At 41.3% G+C, this 15,503-nt stretch overlaps 2 protein-coding genes across 5 annotated transcripts in view; one reads left to right on the top strand and one right to left on the bottom strand.

Annotated features, from left to right (window-relative positions):
* The window catches only part of LOC133544984 (gastrula zinc finger protein XlCGF57.1-like), a 202,805-nt gene that overhangs the window by 144,707 nt on the left and 42,595 nt on the right, over positions 1-15,503 (bottom strand). The gene's annotated exons all lie outside the window — the stretch shown is intronic.
* Positions 1,022-9,240, top strand: LOC133544999 (zinc finger protein OZF-like). Its single transcript, XM_061890275.1, has 2 exons — positions 1,022-1,317; positions 7,898-9,240. The coding sequence occupies exons 1-2, from the start codon at positions 1,278-1,280 to the stop codon at positions 9,205-9,207; spliced, it is 1,350 nt and encodes a 449-aa protein (XP_061746259.1). The 5' UTR covers positions 1,022-1,277; the 3' UTR covers positions 9,208-9,240.

The following is a 15,503-nucleotide window of genomic DNA, read 5'->3' as shown; positions in this document are numbered from 1 at the left end:
CAAAAAATAAATAAATACAAAACCAATAAAAACAATATAAAAACAAATATGATTAAAAACTATTTTAAAGGGTAAAATAAATTAAAACAGTAAAATAGAAATAAAAGTGTATAAAAAACACAGAGGACAACAGAGAACAGAGGACCACACAACTCACGTAGTGTTAAAAGCCAAAGAATAAAAGTGGGTCTTAAGACGAGACTTAAAACACTCCACTGTGGAAGCAGTTTGAAAATGGAGCGGCAGAGTGTTCCAGAGCTTAGGGCCGACCACAGAGAAGGCCCTGTCTCCCCTGGTCTTAAGTCTGGTCTTGGGCACCACGAGCTGGAACTGGCTCTCGGACCTCAGAGCGGGCGCAGGAATGTAAATTTGGATGAGGTCCGAGATATATTGAGGTGCCAGTCCATGTAAAGATTTAAAAACAAACAGGAATGTTTTAAAATCAATTCTAAAATGAACAGGGAGCCAGTGCAAACTCTGAAGAATTGGGGTTATATGCTGGCGTTTCCTGGCCCCTCTTAAAAGTCCTGCTGCCGCGTTCTGGACTAACTGCAACCGGGAGAGAGCTTTTTGGCTAATGCCAGCTTAAAGTGCATTGCAGTAGTCCAGGCCACTTGAAATAAAAGCATGCACGACTTGTTCAAAAAGGTTAAAAGATAAAAACGGTTTAACCTTTACTAAAAGACGAATGTGATAAAAACACGATTTTAAAACGCCATTGACTTGTCTAGTTTAAAATCGCTGTCTATAGTGACGCCATTATTATGATTATTATTATTCAATAAATATATTTATAAAGGGAAGTCTGGGCTTCCCTGCTTAGGCTGCTGCCCCCGCAACCCCGACCTCGGATAAGCGGAAGAAGATGGATGGATATTTAAAAAGGATTTTTGAATTGTTGCTATTTTTAGAATATTTTACAAAAATCTCACGTACCCCTTAAGTAGCACCAGGGGTTGAGAACCACTGAACTACGTAACCGCGAAAACGTATTCTCCATTAAACGCCAACTTCCTTTTTCCTCGGCCGTCTGTCTTGTTCACGCGCAGTGTTGTCAGATCTCGCGAGAGAAACAAGCAACCAGCTCCATTTCTTCCTTTTACTGGCAGGGTTTCAGTCATTACTAACTGAAAGGTTGATAGCGCGACCTCCTGTAGTGTAGAATGTAGTATGGACCATAGGACAGGACGAAGAAGTCCCGTTAAGAAGCTGTGGAGGACTAAGATGCTCTACTAGTCTGCTGGAAATCCAAGGAAGAACAACGAAGACAAAACAAGATGGCGTTTGACGGCGAAGGCCTAAACGTGGCCATTATAGGTGTGTATTTGAGTTACTGTGTACATTTACACATACATGTAGTTTAGTAAAAGAAACGTCGTTAATAACTGTTTATATCGGGTTCCTTTAGTCCGAGTACACTTTGACGCTTCTCGTGTTTGCTACTTTAGCTTAAACTAGCGAGCTAGCTTAGCTTGTTAGCTTCTACGACATACGTGTGCACTGCGATGAAGTGGCGACTCGTCCAGGGTGTACGCCGCCTTCCGCCCCATTGTAGCTGAGATAGGCGCCAGCGACCCCAAAAGGGAATAAGCGGTAGAAAAATGAATGGATGGACATACGGGTGGCGAAGACAGAACTAGTTAACGCCTCGCTAAGTAGTGAACTAATGTGAGTGTAAAGTGTTGTGATTGTGTGAAAATGTGCGAAAGAACGAGAGCAGAGGACAGGGAAGAACTTTGTCCAAGAGGAGAACGAGCGACAACATCAACTGCTAGTAATATAAGAATCAACATCACGTTGAGTTACGCAGAACAGGTTTATTTACTTCTTACTCTCCCATGTTTACTCACTTTCTAATGTATTACTAATTCATCCTTAAATATATTGTGTATAAGAAGTTTGGTTTGTCTTTAGGGCTGGACGATATGGCCTTGTTTTAATATCTCGATATTTTTTAGGCCATATCGCGATACACGATATATATCTCCATATTTTGCCTTAGCCTTGAATGAACACTTGATGCATATAATCCCAGCAGTATGATGATTCTATGTGTCTACATTAAAACATTCTACATAATATATGCTAATTTTAAACTTTCATGCAGAGAAGGAAATCACAACTAAGTCAATTGACCAAAACTGTATTTATTAAAGGGGAACATTATCACAATTTCTGTGTAAGAGGGTGCGCTCGCTGTCTGTGAAAAGGAGAGACAGGAAGGAGTGGGAGGAGCCTGTAGTGTAATGCCCTCAGCTAAAAGAAACTGCGTGAGAAAGTATACTAGAATATCACGATAGTCATTTTTTATATCGCTCAGAGACAAACCCGCGATATATCGCCCAGCCCTATATGTGGCATTTCATTAGTATCAGTATATACGGTTTTTGATACATGATATTGTTTTGTTCCATTTTCTAATTTGAAGGGCAACTGACTTTTTTTGTTTTGTTTTTCTGTTTTTTGAAGCATTCATAACCCCTATGTAAGACCATACTTGCCAACCCTCCTGATTTTCCCGGGAGACTCCCGAATTTCAGTGCCCCTCCCGAAAATCTCCCGGGGCAACCATTCTCCCATATTTCTCCCGATGTCCTCCCGGACAACAGTATTGGGGGCACGTGCCTTAAAGGCACTGCCTTTAGCGTCCTCGCTTACTTGAAAAGGAGATTATAATATATGTCTCCATTATTCATAGGTTTATCAATAACCCATAAAGTAGGCAGGCACAGAGTTATACCTCAGCGTGTGTTTATTCGAGCCGGCACGTTAATACACTGACACACAACATCCCGATTCCCATCATGCATTGCTTCAAAACTACGGCAAGTAGTAATGTCCAAAAACATAACAGAGACAGAGCACAGAAACAAAGAAGAGACATGGCATCGACGAGTAAGAAGTACGCTTGCAAGTTCCAAAATTATTGGAAAAAATAATTTCAGTTCATCCAGGACAGCTCAAAGGAGAACGGATATACTCATTCATGAACGTATTATATATATATATATATATATATATATACACACACACACACATACACACAAACCCCGTTTCCATATGAGTTGGGAAATTGTTAGATGTAAATATAAACGGAATACAATGATTTGCAAATCCATTTGAACCCATATTCAATTGAATGCACTACAAAGACAAGAAATTTGATGTTCAAACTCATAAACTTATTTTTTTTTTTTTTGGCAAATAATAATTAACTTAGAATTTCATGGCTGCAACATGTGCCAAAGTAGTTGGGAAAGGGCATGTTCACCACTGTGTTACATCACCTTTTCTTTTAACAACACTCAATAAACTTTTGGGAACTGAGGAAACTTAATTGTTGAAGCTTTGAAAGTGGAATTCTTTCTCATTCGTGTTTTATGTAGAGTTTCAGTCGTTCAACAGTCCGGGGTCTCCGCTGTCGTATTTTACGCTTCATAATGCGCCACAAATTTTTAATGGGAGACAGGTCTGGACTGCAGGCGGGCCAGGAAAGTACCCGCACTCTTTTACTACGAAACCACGCTGTTGTAACAAGTGGCTTGGCATTGGCTTGCTGAAATAAGCAGGGGCGTCCATGATAAAGTTATTGGATGACAACATATGTTGCTCCAAAACCTGTATAGACCATTCAGCATTAATGGTGCCTTCACAGAAGTGTAAGTTACCCATGCCTTGGGCACTAATGCACCCCCATACCATCACAGATGCTGGCTTTTAAACTTTGCGCCTATAACAATCTGGATGGTTATTTCCTTCTTTGTTCCGGAGGACACCACATCCACAGTTTTTAAATATAATTTGAAATGTGGACTCATCAGACCACAGAACACTTTTTCACTTTGCATCAGTCCATCTTAGATGAGCTCTGGCCCAGCGAAGCCAGCGGTGTTCCTTGGTGTTGTTGATAAACGGCTTTTGCTTTGCATAGCAGAGTTTTAACTTGCACTTACAGATGTAGCAACCAATTGTAGTTGCTGACAGTGGTTTTATGAAGTGTTCCTGAGCCCATGTGGTGATATCCTTTACACACGGATGTCGGTTTTTGGTGCAGTACCGCCTGAGGGATCAAAGGTCCGAATATCATCGCTCACGTGCAGTGATTTCTCCAGATTCTCTGAACCTTTTGACGACTTTACAGACCGTAGATGGTAAAATCCCTAAAATATATAATGTGTGTATACATGTTTATAAAGAAATACTTGAAAATATGGTGTTCGGCGATGAATAGTCTCTCCTATTGCTATTGTACTATTTTTTTCAGGTATAGTTACACTAATCATTAGTAATCCAGCAGCCTAGTTTGAATGGCAGATTCCCTGCTACCATATGTTGATAAAAATATAACATTTACATAATAAAAATCAACTACAGGCTTCCCCAATGCTGTAATAAATTAAGCATGATGAGTTGACTTGAAACTGTTTAATGTTGCACTTCTTATATGTAGAAGAAAAGTTTTGTCATTTTATTTAATCAAAGCAACAACTTGAGGCAGTTTAATGTGGATTAACGTGGGCAGAATTATTATAGTTTTCCTAATGTTAAAAGGATCAAGACATTGTTTACAAATTTGGTAAATAAATAACTAAAACATCAAAATGTTGTTTTCTTACTGTACTGAAAATGAACCGAAGCGTGACCTCTAAACCGAGGTATACCGAACCGAAATTTTTGTGTTCCGTTACACCCCTAGGAAATAGTGTTAAAGCACTTTGAGTACCTTGAAGGTAGAAAAGATAACTCATTTACCATATTACAGCTGTGTTGTTTATTACGTCACGTCCGTTTTTCTTATTCGCGACTTAATTCACACGATGGTCAAGCAGCTAGAGCGTAGCATAAAAACAAGGGAGAGTGAGTATTGAGAAGAAAATGCTGTATTGCTGTTACTTTCATAGAAATGTGAAAGAAGTGGTTCTTAAAGTTAATAAAGTCAGGGGAAAAACAAAAGTGTGTCAAAGGAAATGGCTCTTAAAAATATCATCAGCCTTTTGGCTTTTTGTGACATCCATTTGCCTTTTTAAAGCATTACATGGATTCAATTATTTAAGACGTCAAACTTATCAATCAATCAAAATCTTGTGGAATACAGCAGCATAAGCTGTTCCATAAGGTTAGCGCTTATAATAACAATATCGCTAATAGGTAAATATTCAGGTCACAAATTGAAAATGTATTGTTAGCGGTTATTTTTGGATGTTTATTTAAAGGGGAACATTATCACCAGACCTATGCAAGCGTCAATATATACCTTGATGGTGCAGAAAAAAGACCATATATTTTTTTAACCGATTTCCGAACTCTAAATGGGTGAATTTTGGCGAATTAAACACCTTTCTGTACATCGCGCTGGAAGCAATGACGTCAGAATGTGACGTCGCCGAGGTAACACACCCGCCATTTTCATTTTCAACACATTGTAAACACCGGGTCCCAGCTCTGTTATTTTCTGTTTTTTTGACTATTTTTTGGAACCTTGGAGACATCATGCCTCGTCGGTGTGTTGTCGGAGGGTGTAACAACACTAACAGGGAGGGATTCAAGTTGCACCACTGGCCCGAAGATGCCAAAGTGTCTGCCGCCAGACCCCCATTGAATGTGCTGGAGTTTCTCCACATTTTACCGGCGATACTAAAGCAGACATGGCACAGAGATGTATGAATAACCTGCAAATGCATTTGCAACGATAGTCAACGAAATCACAAAGGTGAGTTTTGTTGATGTTGACTGCCAGCTAATCGATGCTAACATGCTACGCTAATCGATGCTAACATGCTATTTACCGGCGGTGCTAAAGCAGACATGGCACAGAGATGTATGGATAACCTGCAGATGCATTTGCAACTATATTACGTTTCCTTCCACCCACATTTAATGCGAAAAAACCACTTTCCAATCGACGGATTTAAGTTGCTCCAGTGTCAAAAGATGCGAAAGTCCTGATCGTTTGGTCCGCACATTTTACCGGCGATGCTAACGCAGCTATTCGGCCATGCTATGGCTATGAATAGCGTCAATGGCTATTCGCTCAATAGCTTCAGTTTCTTCTTCAATACTTTCATACTCCATCTGTTTCAATACATGCGTAATCTGTTGAATCGCTTAAGTCGCTGAAATCCAAGTTTGAATCCGAGCTAATGTCACTATATCTTGCTGTGGTATTCCCATTGTTTGTTTACATTGGCAGCACTGTGTGACATCACAGGGAAATGGCCAGTGTCTTCGCAGAGAGCGAAAATAAGGCACTTTAAAGCTTTATTTAGGGATATTCCGAGACCGGTAACATTTTGAAAAAAACTTCAAAAAATACAACGAGCCACTGGGAACTGATTTTTATTGTTTTTAACCCTTTTGAAATTGTGATAATGTTCCCCTTTAAAGATACTGGGTGTAATAGAGGTGGTTGAGGTGATTTTTTTTTGTTTTTGTAAAGCCAATATCGTGTATTGTGTGGTTAGCTGACTCTATTGTTGAACCCCTAGTTAAAAGCAGACCAACCACGTGGTATGACATGATGTAGAACAAGACTACAACATTGTAAACATGTACACTAATCTCAAATTAAGAATACAAAAAAAAAAAAATGTTGACGTGACAGACAAAATGACTCGGTGAACCAATTTTGCCGCTTCAGGCACCCCTGGGCTAGGGATGGGCGATTTGACCAATATCTACATCCTGGAATAACAATATATATGTTGATATATTACTTAAAGGGGAACATTATCACAATTTCAAAAGGGTTAAAACAATAAAAATCAGTTCCCAGTGGCTTGTTGTATTTTTTGAAGGTTTTTTCAAAATTTTACCAGTCTCGGAATATCCCTAAATAAAGCTTTAAAGTGCCTTATTTTCGCTCTCTGCGAAGACACTGGCCATTTTCCTGTGACGTCACACAGTGCTGCCAGTGTAAACAAACAATGGGAATACCACAGCAAGATATAGTGTCATTAGCTCGGATTCAAACTCGGATTTCAGCAATTTAAGCGATTCAACAGATTACGCACGCATTTAAACAGATGGTTGGAGTATGAAAATATTGAAGAAGAAACTGAAGCTATTGAGCGAATAGCTATTGACGCTATTCATAGCCATAGCATGGCCGAATAGCTGCGTTAGTATCGCCGGTAAAATGTGCGGACCAAACGATCAGGACTTTCGCATCTTTTGACACTGGAGCAACTTAAATCCGTCGATTGGTAAGTGTTTTTTTCGCATTAAATGTGGGTGGAAGGAAATGTAATATAGGTGCAAATGCATCTGCAGGTTATCCATACATCTCTGTTCCATGTCTGCTTTAGCACCGCAGGTAAATAGCATGTTAGCATCGATTAGCTGGCAGTCAACATCAGCAAAATTCACCTTTGTGATTTCGTTGACTATCGTTGCAAATGCATCTGCAGGTTATCCATACATCTCTGTGCCATGTCTGCCTTAGCATCGCCGGTAAAATGTGGAGAAACTCCAGCACATTCAATGGGGGTAGATTTCTTGCCAGTGGTGCAACTTGAATCCCTCCCTGTTAGTGTTGTTACACCCTCCGACAACACACCGACAAGGCATGATGTCTCCAAGGTTCCAAAAAATAGTCAAAAAAAATGGAAAATAACAGAGCTGAGACCCGGTGTTTACAATGTGTTGAAAATGAAAAGGGTGGGTGTGTTACCTCGGCGACGTCACATTCTGACGTCATTGCTTCCAGCGCGATAAACAGAAAGGCGTTTAATTCTCCAAAATTCACCCATTTAGAGTTCGGAAATCGGTTAAAAAAAATAGATGGTCTTTTTTCTGCACCATCAAGGTATATATTGATGCTTACATAGGTCTGGTGATAATGTTCCCCTTTAAAGTTGGACGATTCTAAAGCATCTGTTTGTCCTCTTGTGCCCTGCAGACGTCTGTGAAGACAATCTTCTACCTGAGGAAAAGGAGTGCAGCTTCAGGATGCAGCCAGAGGAGCCACAGCCCACTTACTTTAAAGAAGAAGAAGTGCCAGAGAACCCGCACATTAAAAAGGAAGTTAAAGATCCACTGACCTCCGACATGAAACGGAACGAGAAAGAACCACTGAATCCCCACTTTAAAGCGGAAGAGGGGGCGCCACAAAGCTCCTGCCTTAAAGAGGAAGAGGAGGAACACAGCATCAGTCAAGAAGGAGAGCAGCTTGAGTGGTTGGAGGAGTTCCCGGTGATTAGAGTTATTGTGAAGAGTGAAGATGATGAGGTCGAAGGTCAAAGTGAGGAGAGGGGAGGGGGGGAGCCTCCAAGCAGCAGCTCAACACAACACATGACAACAGAAGCTGATGGAGACCACTGTGGAGGATCACAAGTAGACAAGCTCTTAGCTCCACTATCAGATAGTGAGGACACAACCTCACACTCTCCTGACACTGATGATGAAGACTCTAAAGAAGATAAGACATGTCACACGGACAACACACACTTCAAATGTTCCCACTGTGGCAAAACTTTTAATTACCATTGTCGTCTGAAAACACACATGAGAAGACACACTGGAGAAAAACCATTTTCTTGCTCAGAATGCGGTAAAGGTTTTGTACTACGTCAAACTTTAAAAGTACACATGAGAACACACACTGGAGAAAACCCTTTCATCTGTTCAATCTGTGATAAAGGTTTTGGGACAAGTCACGGATTGAAATTACACATGAGAAGACACACTGGAGAAACCCCTTTTCCTTGCTCAGTATGTGGTAAAGGTTTTGTACAAAGTCAAAGTTTGAAAGTGCACATGAGAATACACACCGGAGAAAAACCTTTTATCTGTTCGATCTGTGGTAAAGGTTTTGTACAACATCAAAATTTGAAGGTACACTTGAGAATACACACTGGAGAAAAACCTTTTACCTGTTCAATCTGCGGTAAAGGTTTTGGACAAAGTAACAGTTTGAAAGTACATTTGGCAACGCACACTGGTGTAAAACCTTTTTCCTGTTCATTCTGTGGTAAAAGTTTTATAGAAAGTCAATGTCTGAAAAGACACACTAAAATACACACCGGGGAGAATTCACACTTCTGTTCAATCTGCAATAGAAACTTTTGTGACAGAGTAAACCTTATAGTACACATGAGAAAACACACGGGTGAGAAAGTGTTGAGTTGCAGTGTGTGTGGTGAAAGATTCTCTTACAAGAAACAGTGTGAGAAACACAAGTGTGCTGGCGAGAACAGCAGCAGCAAATGAAACTGCAGGATTTGAAATAAACTGTTGAAACTTTGTTAACTTTGACTTTCCAACATGCGCACATGTAACATGTGGGACACCATTGTTGTGTCACACAATCTTAATATGCATCTCCATATATAGATTAGATATTCTAAATCAGGGCTTTTTGTTTCGTCAAGTACATGTACTAATACGAAACATTGTGTACTTTTATATAAAGGAGCCATATGTAAAAATCTGGCCAGAAATGGTACTGCAATCATGGTGAAAATGCTGTACGCCAGGGGTGTCAAACTCAAATACAGAGTGGGCCAAAATTTAAAATTGAACAAAGCAGCGGGCCAAGGTTGAACAAATGAACCTTTTAATAGGGACCCAAACAAGTTTTGCAATGAATATTGAACAAGCAAGGCTTAAATAGGGCAGCACGGTGGAACAGGGGCCTCACAATACGAAGGTCCTGAGTAATCCTGGGTTCAATCCCAGGCTCAGGATCTTTCTGTGTGGAGTTTGCATGTTCTCCCCGGGACTGCGTGGGTTCCCTCCAAGTATTTGGGCTTCCTCCCATGGAACAGGCAGAGCTCATATAACGTAATCGTTCAAAATCAACTTTCAAAAAACATCAGTGGCATATTATCCATCCCATCCATCCATCATCTTCCGCTTATCCGAAGTCGGGTCGCGGGGGCAGCAGCCTAAGCAGGGAAGCCCAGACTTCCCTCTCTCCAGCCACTTCGTTTAGCTCTTCCCGGGGGATCCCGAGGCGTTCCCAGGCCAGCCGGGAGACATAGTCTTCCCAACGTGTCCTGGGTCTTCCCCGTGGCCTCCTACCAGCTGGACGTGCCCTAAACACCTAGGGAGGCGTTCGGGTGGCATCCTGACCAGATGCCCGAACCACCTCATCTGGCTCCTCTTGATGTGAAGGAGCAGCGGCTTTACTTTGAGTTCCTCCCGGATGGTAGAGCTTCTCACCCTATCTGGGCGGCATAGCTCGGTTGGTAGAGTGGCCGTGCCAGCAACTTGAGGGTTGCAGGTTCGATTCCCGCTTGTGCCATCCTAGTTACTGCCGTTGTGTCCTTGGGCAAGACACTTTACCCACCTGCTCCCAGTGCCACCCACACTGGTTTAAATGTAACTTAGATATTGGGTTTCACTATGTAAAGCGCTTTGAGTCACTTGAGAAAAGCGCTATATAAATATAATTCACATCTCTAAAGGAGAGCCCCGCCACACGGCGGAGGAAACTCATTTCGGCCGCTTGTACCCGTGATCTTATCCTTTCGGTCATGACCCAAAGCTCATGACCATAGGTGAGGATGGGAACGTAGATCGACCGGTAAATTGAGAGCTTTGTCTTCCGGCTCAGCTCCTTCTTCACCACAACGGATTGATACAACATCCGCATTACTGAAGACGCCGCACCGATCCGCCTGTCGATCTCACGATCCACTCTTCCCCCACTCGTGAACAAGACTCCTAGGTACTTGAACTCCTCCACTTGGGGCAGGGTCTCCTCCCCAACCCGGAGATGGCACTCCACCCTTTTCCGGGCGAGAACCATGGACTCGGGCTTGGAGGTGCTGATTCTCATTCCGGTCACTTCACACTGCTGCGAACCGATCCAGTGAGAGCTGAAGATCCTGGCCAGATGAAGCCATCAGGACCACATCATCTGCAAAAAGCAGAGACCTAATCCTGCGGTTACCAAACCGGAACCCCTCAACGCCTTGACTGCGCCTAGAAATTCTGTCCATAAAAGTTATGAACAGAATCGGTGACAAAGGACAGCCTTGGCGGAGTCCAACCCTCACTGGAAACGTGCCCGACTTACTGCCAGCAATGCGGACCAAGCTCTGACACTGATCATACAGGGAGCGGACCGCCACAATAAGACAGTCCGATACCCCATACTCTCTGAGCACTCCCCACAGGACTTCCCGAGGGACACGGTCGAATGCCTTCTCCAAGTCCACAAAGCACATGTAGACTGGTTGGGCAAACTCCCATGCACCCTCAAGAACCCTGCCGAGAGTATAGAGCTGGTCCACAGTTCCACGACCAGGACGAAAACCACACTGTTCCTCCTGAATCCGAGGTTCGACTATCCGGCGTAGCCTCCTCTCCAATACACCTGAATAAACCTTACCGGGAAGGCTGAGGAGTGTGATCCCACGATAGTTGGAACACACCCTCCGGTCCCCCTTCTTAAAAGACAGGGACCACCACCCCGGTCTGCCAATCCAGAGGTACCGCCCCCGATGTCCACGCGATGCTGCAGAGTCTTGTCAACCAAGACAGCCCCACAGCATCCAGAGCCTTAAGGAACTCCGGGCGGATCTCATCCACCCCCGGGGCCTTTCCGCCGAGGAGCTGTTTAACTACCTCAGCGACCTCAGCCCCAGAAATAGGAGAGTCCACCACAGATTCCCCAGGCACTGCTTCCTCAAAGGAAGACGTGTTGGTGGGATTGAGGAGGTATTCGAAGTATTCCCTCCACCGATCCACAACATCCGCAGTCGAAGTCAGCAGAACACCATCCGCACCATACACGGTGTTGATAGTGCACTGCTTCCCCTTCCTGAGGCGGCGTATGGTGGTCCAGAATCGCTTCGAAGCCGTCCGGAAGTCGTTTTCCATGGCTTCCCCGAACTCTTCCCATGTCCGAGTTTTTGCCTCCGCGTCCGCTAAAGCTGCACACCGCTTGGCCCGTCGGTACCCGTCCACTGCCTCCGGAGTCCTATGAGCCAAAAGAACCCGATAGCACTCCTTCAGCTTGACGGCATCCCTCACTGCTGGTGTCCACCAACCGGTTCTGGGATTACCGCCACAACAGGCACCAACAACCTTGCGGCCAGAGCTCCATTGATTTAATTAAAATAAAAAAAACATACAAACAAAAAAAACAAACAGTACAAGACATATTTTACACACAAACATTTTATGTGTATATACATTGTCATAATTCACTTTTTCCTTACACATAATTTTATATACTATATATATTTTTTCAAACAATGAAGTGTAACATATTTTCATTTCTATTTGTACATGATTCCAGATATACATATATTTTGAATTTCTCTATACATTAGCTTTTGGTTACACTTAAGTCCCTTTTAGTTCATATGTACTGGTTCACATCTGAGACATTTCTGGACCACTCCCGTAAGCATATTTTTGTTTACTTTATACATCTTTGAACAGTTGTCTTTCATACAATTTGAAAATGTCTGACTTTATGAATCATTTGTTGGGTCTCCATAATCCATTTTATTGTCTTTTTTACTCTCTTTTGTAATATGGATGTTTTGTGATTGTTTTGTAAATAATTCCCCAGTCCTTTGTGCAATATATAGCTGAGAGAAGATGACAGGATTCTTTGTGGAAGGTTTTTTGTTTTCTATTATCTAAATTTGTGAATTTAAAAAAATACCAATGACAATTATTGTGCTTTAAACATTCATATTGTTTTCCTCTAAAATCCTAAAAACATTATCAATTTCAGATAACTTAGGCACGTTTGGAAAGTTAAGGAAAAGCCAATAATGTACATCATTGCACAGAGCTTTACTGTACATACATTCATAAAATAAATGTACTGCATCTTAAAAGTTATTTAGAGGGCTCAACTCCTGATTTTTTTTTTTTTTAATGTACTTCATTGGCCCTTTGAGACTGGGGAGGTTTCAGGTCATTTGTATACATTTTTTGCTTCTGTTCCAGAAAAAAATGTGAAATTGAGTAAAGATTTCATTTATAAGGAAACACTAAATTAGAAAATAATTGTCTAAATTTTACAGTTTGAAAGTTGGATATCTGTAATAACGTGTCAATAGAAATGAGTTACAGCTGTTAAATTGTACTTAAATGTAGAATATATGTAGAACATATTTATATCCTTCATATATTATATATATATATGATATAAATTATATTATTTTTTATTATTATTATTATTGTCTATTGTGAGCGAACTGTAGTGCTGGATTTCCCCCAGGGATCAATAAAGTACTTTCTATTCTATTCTATTAAGGGGGCTAGTAAGCTAAAGCAGACGATGTGACGTCATTGTCAAAGCATGGCGAAATGCTACCATCTTGTGGAATGTTTACAATGGAAGCAAAAGCCAAATTAGATTATTGTCAATATTTCTAAAATATTTGTCTCCTACTGTGTTTATATTGGTGTAATATATACCTTTTGATTTTGTTGACCAAACCTTTATCTTATTACTGCCACAAGTGATTTTTTCCTTGATGAAAAAAAAAATACTTAATACAATACATACAGGACTGTCTCAGGAAATTAGAATATTGTCCTTTATTTTATGTAATGCAACTAAACATGAAAATGTCACATTCTGGATTCATTACACATCAACTGAAATATTGCAGGCCTTCTATTATTTTAATATTTGATTATGGCATACAGCTTACGAAAACTCAAACATCCTATCGCAAAAAATTTGAATATTTCCGCAGACCAAGTAAAAAAAAAGATTTGTAACAGCAAAACAAAATCAAACTTTTGAAATTGTTAATTAATGCACTTAGTACTTGATGATGATTTAATTTTCCAGCATGATCTGGCACCTGCCCAAAGTGCCAAAAGCACCAGTAACTGGTGTACTAGAGATGCGCGGTTTGCGGTCTCATCCGCGGCTAAACCGCGGGTCGGCGGGTGACATGACGAAAAAATTTATTTTAATTAGATTCGGGGGGTGAGGGGTGGCGGTTGAACCATCCGGAAATATTTGATATACATGGTTTTGGGACCAGTATCCTTTACCATTCAAAGAGCCATTTAAGACCCGTGTCACAAAGCGAAGAAGATAACAGGAGACGCTAATATTCTCTAGAATGACTGCCGGCAGTCACCCAGTTAATAAGTATTAGGGCGTCGGTAAGGTGGGCGGGGGTGTAAATATATATTCAGGAAGTGTCACGGATACAAAGGATTATGGGTATTTGTTGTGTTGCGTTTATGTTGTGTTACTGTGAGGATGTTCTCCCGAAATGTGTTTGTAAATCTTGTTTGGTGTGGCTTCACAGTGTGGCGCATATTAGTAAGTGTTAAAGTTGTTTATATCACAACCATCAGTGTACTCTGTACACTGATGGTTGTGATATGCCTTTCAGTATGCCTTTCACTCTTGTACGTGTGATTGCGGAAGCTGCACACATGTTGCCGGACTAACAAAAAGGTTTGTACATGTTGTTGAAGGTGTCAAAAGCAATGGCTTCACAGCACGCCCATATTGTTGTCATCAGGATGAACGCCATTGGATACTCGCGAGAACGTTAGCGGCTCCCATTGTCTTCATTATTCTGTGAAACGGGGTTAAATAGCTCTGTGAGCGGTAAAGGCGGCCGACCTCTGATGTATGTCAGCGGGAGGTTGCGGTTCTGATAAAATGTTGGTTTGGGTGGACGGCGGGCGGATGACGATTTTGGTGACGCGGTTGCGGATGATATAATTGCTTATCCGCGCATCTCTATGGTGTACTGACCATGGCATTACTGTTCTCGATCAGCCTGCCAACTCCCCTGACCTGAACCCCATGGAGAATTTTTGGGGTATTATGAAGAAGAAGCTGAAAGACACCAGACCCAATAATGCAAATGAGCTTAAGGCCGCTATTGAAGCATCCTGGGCGTCCATAACACCTCAGCAATGCCACAGGCTGATTGTCTCCATGCCACGCCCACTACCATGAAGTGATTAACGTGGACCCCGACTTAGACAAGTTGAAAAACTTATTTGGGTGTTACCATTTAGTGGTCAATTGTACGGAATATGTACAGAACTGTGCAATCTACTAGTAAAAGTATCAATCAATCAATCAATCAATTGATGCAGTAATCCGTGCAGAAAGATTCCCAACCAAGTACTGAGTGCATTAATTGACATTTTCAAATGTTTGATAGTGTTTTGCTGGTGTAAATCTTTTTTTTAAATATTTTTTTAAGTTTTCTAAAGCTGTATGCTATTATCAGCAATATTAAAATAAGTAAAAAAAGGCTTGCAATATTTCAGTTGATGTGTAATGATGAATCCAGAATGTATGAAATGTTCATGTTTTTAGTTGCATTACAGAAAATAAAGGACTTTATCACAATATTCTAATTTTCTGAGACAGTCCTGTACATAGAGGAACGAGTTTTTTAACATCCTTAAACAACGTATATTTGTACATATATGGACATTCTATTAACATAGACCAGGGGTCACCAACCTTTTTGAAACCAAGAGCTACTTCTTGGGTACTGATTAATGCGAAGGGCGACCAGTTTGATACACCCATCCATCCATCC

Source organism: Nerophis ophidion, linkage group LG28 (assembly GCF_033978795.1).
Source record: "Nerophis ophidion isolate RoL-2023_Sa linkage group LG28, RoL_Noph_v1.0, whole genome shotgun sequence".
Taxonomy (NCBI): Eukaryota; Metazoa; Chordata; class Actinopteri; order Syngnathiformes; family Syngnathidae; genus Nerophis; species Nerophis ophidion.
The sequence above is the reverse complement of the archived record's forward strand: the minus strand, read 5'-3'. Positions and strand labels throughout refer to the sequence as shown.

What these genes read in the sequence shown, in the direction of transcription:
- LOC133544999 (XM_061890275.1), top strand. Translation starts at nt 1,278, where the DNA reads ATGGCGTTTGACGGCGAAGGCCTAAACGTGGCCATTATAG. An exon ending in CCTAAACGTGGCCATTATAG is followed by an intron (nt 1,318 to 7,897) that starts GTGTGTATTTGA and finishes TGTGCCCTGCAG; the next exon opens with ACGTCTGTGAAGACAATCTT.